General features: G+C 32.1%; 1 protein-coding gene across 1 annotated transcript; it reads right to left on the reverse strand.

Moving 5' to 3' along the window:
- Window positions 1–362: 362 nt before the first annotated feature.
- Window positions 363–2,949, reverse strand: LOC130982886 (homeobox-leucine zipper protein HAT5-like). The gene is made up of 3 exons (XM_057907017.1): window positions 2,490–2,949; window positions 1,460–1,896; window positions 363–993 (listed from the first exon to the last, which is right to left on the reverse strand). Exons 1-3 carry the CDS (start codon window positions 2,617–2,619, stop codon window positions 472–474), a joined length of 1,089 nt encoding a protein of 362 aa, XP_057763000.1. The 5' UTR covers window positions 2,620–2,949; the 3' UTR covers window positions 363–471.
- Window positions 2,950–7,433: the final 4,484 nt, after the last annotated feature.

Consider the following 7,433-nt stretch of genomic DNA (forward strand, 5'->3'; position numbering starts at 1 on the left):
AATTATATAAAAAAATATTAGAAGATCATTAGAATTTCTTATTTTTAGTCATTAGATAATTATTAATATTTAAAAATATAGAATATAATATATTATTGAATTATTAGATTAAAATGATTAGATTAAAAAAATTGAGTTAATAAGTAAGTGATGACTAACAATAATAAATTCTAACCGTGCCTACTGCCTAGCATTTCTCATTATACGTTAACCTTTTACCGTCAATAATGATGCCTTTCATGACATTGAAGTTCTTATAAATATCCTAGATTTTGTGTCAATGAATTATATATTAATTTTTTTTTTTTATTTTTCTCCCCTCCTAATCCTTGCGGATAAAGCAATGAATTATTATAATTTTTATTTCTTAGAAGTAATAGCATAAGTTTTTATTGCTTCTTCCAGTACAGAGTTTTACAACGAGGGAAACATATATAGTGCTACTATATAGTGACTGATTTTATTTAATTTTTAGTAAGGCCAGAAACAAAAGGTTTGGTCTTCTACTGGAAAACCAAAGCCACAAGTGTTCTCATTTTGTTCATGGTAGCATGCATCATTATCTTCAACCTTAGGCAAACAAGGAAGAGTCAATAGGTTTTCGCTAAGATTATCATCGTCATCCTGCGAGTAATCATCCGAATCAGCCGGCTCCTCCTCCATGAACGACGAGAAATGGTGGTGGTGGTGGTCGTGGTTTCCATTATTAGTACAATGTGGACTATCGGCCGAATCGTCGAGGACATCACTTTTCGCTGAATTTGCATCTTCTTGCTTGCATGTCAAAATGATTGGGTGTGGCAATGGCATCTTAGATCCATTTTCATTTGAGGTTGAATTTGAGATCATCAATTCCATCATAATAGGCTCATCCTCCTCCTTGTTGTGGTTTGAATTGATTGTATCAACATCCTGTGGAGAGGATTTTTCATCTGAAGAACAATTCTCATCCTCTTTATCTCTAGGAATCAACTTGTTCCTAAGAGCATTCACCTGTTATATATTGTCACACCAAAATTAAACTCTTGCAATTATACATTACAATAAACTCTTCGAATTCCTAAAAAAATAAGATAATTTCATTTTAAAAAAAAAGTAAAGGAATTTTATCATTAGATTAAAAAGCTATTATTTATTTATTAAAAAATTAAAATTGATCAATACTCATATACAGTATAATAATTGAAAATCATTAAATGAGTTAACATATTTGATTAAATTATTATCTAATAATTTTTAACTATCAACCTCAACCTCAGTTAGTTTCCTCTATCCTCTTAAGGGAGATCCTCATTTTTAGTGTGACAAATATTAAACTTTATTAAAGCAATAAAGAACTGAAATAGGTAGCATAGCATAAAGCATAAAAAAGCTAAAAACAGAGGGCATGGTATGTTGCAAGTGTGTCTCCATATATTTTTCTTTCTTTTCATTCATTCTTTCTTTCACCATTTGTTACCTCTTGTTTTAACTTGTCATTCTGTTGAAGAAGACTTTCATAGTCACCTTTGAGTTTGTCAAAGCTAGCTTTCAGTGCACCATACTCTTTCTCAAGCTGCTTCGTCTTGAACCTTGCCCTTCGGTTTTGGAACCAAATCGCCACTTGCCTTGGCTGCAACCCAAGCTCTTTCGCAAGCTGAACTTTTCTTTCGGGTTCGAGCTTGTTCTCCATCTCGAAGCTTCGTTCCAGGAACTGAACCTGCTCGCTCGTTAGCCTCCGTTTCTTGCTGTTACCACCGTTACTACCCGTTTGTTGGAAGCATGAAGGGTCATAATCGTCATCACACCCGTTATTATTATTCTCTTCTTTTTCTATTAGCCCTTGTTGGAAGAAGCTTCTGTCTCTTATGCTGCTTCCTCTTCCATTCTCAAAATCAACAACCATGTTTTTTGAACCTGAAAAAGAAACCAAAAATAAACATTCACTTTCTCTTTCACTTTCATTCCCCTGCTCTAACTATCTGCCAGGAGCAATTCTTAATTTTCCTATACATCATTGTAACAATTCACAGGAAACAAGTCATCATTATATATTACCAACAATTTTATATCATGAATTATGCTAGGAAACTAACTTTTTGTTTAATCATAAATTGTAAATCCTAAGCCATAAATTCTTAACTCTAAATGCTAAAAAAAAACTAGTTTAATATTTCTAACTAAAACTTAGTTTCTTATACTTTCTCTTATATTACCTAACATGGTAATAAATATAAAAATATTACAGAAACCAACTATGATTTCTCGTTTTACAGAAGGATCAGAGTGAAAATGAGATTATTCGGTTGGTCATCTCAATTTTCTAAAAAATAAAGAAAGTCGATTTCCATGGTTTCCAAAAGAAGCTAACATTTTTTTTTGGTTCAAATTAAGCTTGTGAAGTTGTGTAATTATGTATGCAGTTATATGCGGTATTTGAAATGAGATGATTTTGAAGAGAGGAAAGTTGGAAAAGAGCATGAAGGAGGAAGGAGTAGTTGACTGTTGACCTTGGAAAGAAGAAGGGTCAGAGGTGTGAAGCCAAAGAGAGTCAAGAACTTGAGATGAAGAGGGAAGTCTACTCTCGTTTTGGAGCAGAAGGGACATGCTGGAACCCCCATAAAGCTTACCACTCGCCATAGCCAACAAACAAAGAGAGAGAGAGAGAGAGAGAGAGAGAGAGAGAGAGAGTATCAAATAATAAGACGCTATATGGCTTAGCTAGCCTTGTGGATCAGAAAACGTAGGGTTTGGAAGTGATGTGTGGTTTTAGAATTTATGGCGGAAGAAGCAGGTGATGAGGATTGCAGTAATGTGGGAGTTGTGGGAATGAGGAGAGATCATTCCCATCACTCTGAATGAATCGGAGTGGTTAAGAAGAGAAGAGAGGGGTTGATGAGAGTTGAGAGTTTGGGCAAGTTTTTGTTGACAGAAATTGAAAGAGAGAGAAAGGAGAGAGATTCTTCTCTGTGGTGGGGAACTTTGATGGGCTTATATGGACGGAGCCTTTGCTATCTGTCTTCCTTCTCAGATGTGTACAAGGGAGGGCGCCTCTACCCATACCCCTAATTTACCATTTTGCCCCCATTTCCATTTATTACCACATCTTTAGTAAGGTGTTAACATTTAGCCTTGGTAGAATTCTTTGAAAAAGTTTGTGGCTGGTAAATAAAAAAAATTATGTGTTATATTTATAATTTTTTAAAAAATAAGAGTGTTTTTGAAAGTATATAAAATAAAATTTTTTAAAATTAATTTATGTTTATTAAAATTAAAAATTTAATATAGATTTATATATTAATAAATTTTTAATTTATTATTATATTTATATTTATTATAGTATTTTTAAATTTTAAAAATTATTTTACTAAATATAATTATTATTATTATTTGTATTTATTATACCAAAAGTAGATGTTATAATTTAAAAGATTATATTTTATTAAGTTATTTTTAAAAATAAAAGTTTTATTAAACCAAATTTAAATATTTTATTTTAATTAGACCGAATATTTAAATTTATCCCCAAAAAAATTTTAGATCAAACATTTTGGTTTTCAATAATATTTTATTCTCTAAAATTCTTGAGAACTATTCTCATCAAACAAATTAGTCTCTTTATTGTTTTAATTAATTTTTTAATATACATGTTAAATAAATAAGTCTCTAATAAATTTTATTATTCAAAAATTAGGTTTTCAAAAAAATATACTCTAAGACAAATTATTCTTCATTCGTTCAAAACAACACAAGGATTAATTTGTCTGATAAAAATAATTTTTAAAGATTGTTAGAAAATAAAAAATAGGGTAAAGTATATTTTTTGCTTCTGAAATTTGGTAAAAATTTTAAAAAAACTCCTAATTTTTATTTTATTTTAATTTTGTTCAAAAAATTTTCGATTTTCATCAAATATATCCTTGACCGCTAATTTTTTAAAAAATTTAGGACCAATTCAACAACAATTTTATAAGAAGAACCTTCAACACAAGTAAATTAAGCATAATTTTCATGCATTTTTGTTGGATTGGTCTGGAATTTTTTGAAATATTAGCGGCTGAGGGTATATTTGATGCAAATAAAAAACTTTTGAGACAAAATTAAAACAAAATAAAATTTAGGGGTATTTTTAAAATTTTTGTCAAACTTCAAAGATAAAAAATATATTTTATCCTAAATAATAATAATAATAATAATAATAATAATAATTTTTGAGTTTGAAAATCTAAAACTTAATTGAAATGATGACGAAATATTATTGGGTTCATTTATCAATTGTCTGTGTGATACTTTTGTTTAAGTATAAAGAAACCTAATTTAATTAACTTGGTCCAAGAAGCAAATACTCAAACCCAAACATACACATACTTTGGTCCATTATTTTTATTAAACATAACCAAACCATGCCGCATCATAAGCCTCTAAATCTTATGAGAGAAAAGAAAGATAGAAAGCCCAAATAAAGATATAAGCCCTATTTTTTGGTGATCAACCAAAATTCACTCTTTTGAAATCTGAACTCCAAATTTGATTGAATTTCATTTTACTTTTACTAAAGCCCAAACTCTCTCTTCTCCCTTTCTTTCCTATCACATCAAGTCACAAAACCAAGAAGAAAGAGGAACGATCCGAAACTAGGGCTCAGCGAAGAACCAAAAGCTTGTTTCCAATTTCAAGCAAGAAGAAGGGCTACAATAAAGGAAGATATCAAAGCATCAGAAGATCACAAAAAGGTGGTTTCTTTATTCATGTTTCAACGACAAACCATGAAGAAATCTGCTGAACTTCAAGAACAAATCAAGCAACCATGAAAAGGAAGAAGTCAATGGTGCTCTGCCTTGTATCCACGGTCCAAAACCAAACTTAGAGCCAAAAAAAAGATTCACAGTTCAAAGATTCAGCCTTCTCTCTCTCCATTGACCATGCCGCTACAAGTTCTGATGAAGGAGGAAGAAGACAACCTAAGTGTTGAACTTGGTTCAAACCTTGGAGGTTTCACTCTTCTATGATAAGGGTGAACAGCCAAGGGTTAAGTAAGAGAGTGGAATAGAGCACTTAGTTTGGTTCTTATAGCTACCTAAGCTATTCTAAGTTCTTCTCCTTCATGGATACTATTTAGTATTTCTTTTTCTTAGTTTAGTCTGTCTGAGTCTCATTGAAAAAGACAAACATGGTGAGGTTTGTAAGAAAAAACCAATGAATTAAAAAAGGCAGTGAGCTAGACTTGAAGAAAAAGTCATAGTTATCTCAGAAATTCTTTGTATGAATTTCTATTTTGTGTCATGATCCTGTGGAAATTCCTTTCCAAGTTGGGTTAGCACTTTGCTGTTGAAAGCTAGGTTGAGTCCTAGTCAAGTTTAGGTTAGGTTAGAATCTAGACTTGTCCCAAATAGGATTGGTGTATATCCTAGGGAGAATTGGTGAATGTAATTATGTTAAAAGATAGTGAAATTCCATCACAGTTATGATGGATACATCTGTGTGTCACTCTCTTCCCTCTTCTCTATTTTTGGTTCTTTACTATAGGAGACAAAACAAAATAACTCCTTCTGCATTGAGAGACAAAACCAAAACGTCTCCTATTTTCTTGACAGAAAGCAAGGTTACACGAAAAGAAGAAAAGGGTGGCCAAGATTCAACACCCCTTCTCTTAGCCACTGATAACTATCAATTAGTATTAGAGTTTGGTCTCAAAGAGATCAAACTTTACAGCTTGAAGGAAAGATCCTGATTGCAAGCAACAACGGTCCCAGCATAGTGGCATACACTATGACAGAAGGGTAATCAAACAACAGACCTTCATTCTTCAATGGAAAGAACTACAACTATTGGAAGGAAAGAATGAAGATCTTTGTTCAATCGGTGGACTACAACATATGGAAGATCATCATGAATAGTCGCCATGTCCGAACCAAAATAGGAGAAAATGGTATAGTTATTCCCAAGACAGAAGCTGAATGGAACGATAAAGAAAAGAAAAAAATTGATGTCAACGTTAAAGCTGTCAACATGCTTAACTATGCTATCAGTTTTGAAAAATACCGAAAGGTATCAAGGTGCAAAACAGCAAAGAAAATATGGAATAAGCTCCAATTCACACACGAAGGCACTATCCATGTGAAGCAGACCAGAATAGACATGCTGTGTAAAGAATACGAGATGTTCTCTATGAAGTAAGGAGAATCTATTGATGAAATGTTCAAAAGATTCACCGTCATCATCAACGGCTTAGATGCTATGGGAATTACTCACCCTGAATCTGTGCTAGTGAGGAGAGTTCTGAGAAGTCTCATAAAAGAGTGGGAATCTAAGGCTCTTGTCATAGCTGAGAGTGGTGGCATTAGTCAAATGACTTATGATGAGTTAAGAGAAAAATTACTTGCTTTTGAAATTACACACTTAAAAAAAGACACAAAGAGAAAAGGAATTTCTCTCAAATCATGTACTGAGTCTTTGGATGATGAATCAAGTGATAACTTATCAGATGACAAGTTTGTTTTTTTTTTTGCTAAGAAATTCAGAAAAATGATGAAGTAGAAAGGTAAAAGCAAGGGAAGCGGCTCAAGAAGACCAAAGAAGGACTTAAGCAAGATCATCTGCCACAACTGTAAAGAAGCAAGACACTACAAGTTTGACTGTCCAACACAGAAGAAAGAAGATAAGACGTGAAAAGACAAGAAGAAAAGGTTTATGACTTCTTGAGAAGATCTAGAAAATGACTCAGATGATGATGAGAATTCAGAAAATAACACTCAAGCCTGTCTCATGGCCAACCACAATGAAACTGATAAGGTAATTTTCATTGAAACTTCTAATGAAGACCTTCATCTCATGACTGATCACCTCACAAAAAAATTGAGAAGTTTTCTTAATCAATGCCATGATCTTGAATTGGCAAATGACATCCTAAAAGGTGAAAATGCTTTTCTCAAAGAAAAACTAAGATAAGCTGAAACCACAACTGATCTTATTGAAGAAAACAAGCAGCTTAAGGGTGAAATTAGAGGTTGTGAGAAACAGCATTCAGTGATTGCATATTTAAACTATTTTGAAGAAAATAATAGGTTGCATAAAGAGGTTGAAAGTTTAAAACAAGATCTAGCCAAGTTTGCTCAAAGTTCTGAAAATTTAAATAAAATTTTGGCTAGTCAAAGACGTCTTTATGAAAAGGCTGGTTTGGGTTTTTATGAAAAATCTGAAACTATTTTTAACATTTCAATATTTGAAAATGTGACCTCCACTTCTAATGACATAAGATTTCAAGACCCAAATCTTCTCAAAAAACACCAACCTAAAAGATTTTGTCGTTTATGCAATCGGGATGGACATTTTCCTAATCAATGCTTTATAATTGAAAAAATAATTGGTGACAAAGTCTACAAAATAGTTGGCAACTATAATGGTCTTGGCTAAAGGAGATGGTTTAACCTTTAAGGATCCAAAAAAATTGAATA

This window comes from Arachis stenosperma, chromosome 5 (genome assembly GCF_014773155.1).
Source record: "Arachis stenosperma cultivar V10309 chromosome 5, arast.V10309.gnm1.PFL2, whole genome shotgun sequence".
NCBI classification, from domain to species: domain Eukaryota; kingdom Viridiplantae; phylum Streptophyta; class Magnoliopsida; order Fabales; family Fabaceae; genus Arachis; species Arachis stenosperma.

Excerpts from the sequence above, each read along its gene's own strand:
- LOC130982886 (XM_057907017.1), bottom strand. The coding sequence starts at position 2,619 with ATGGCGAGTGGTAAGCTTTATGGGGGTTCCAGCATGTCCCTTCTGCTC. Across the intron at positions 1,897-2,489 it reads TGACCCTTCTTCTTTCCAAG|GTTCAAAAAACATGGTTGTT; the intron begins GTCAACAGTCAA and ends TTTCTTTTTCAG. Across the intron at positions 994-1,459 it reads ATGACAAGTTAAAACAAGAG|GTGAATGCTCTTAGGAACAA; the intron begins GTAACAAATGGT and ends AATATATAACAG.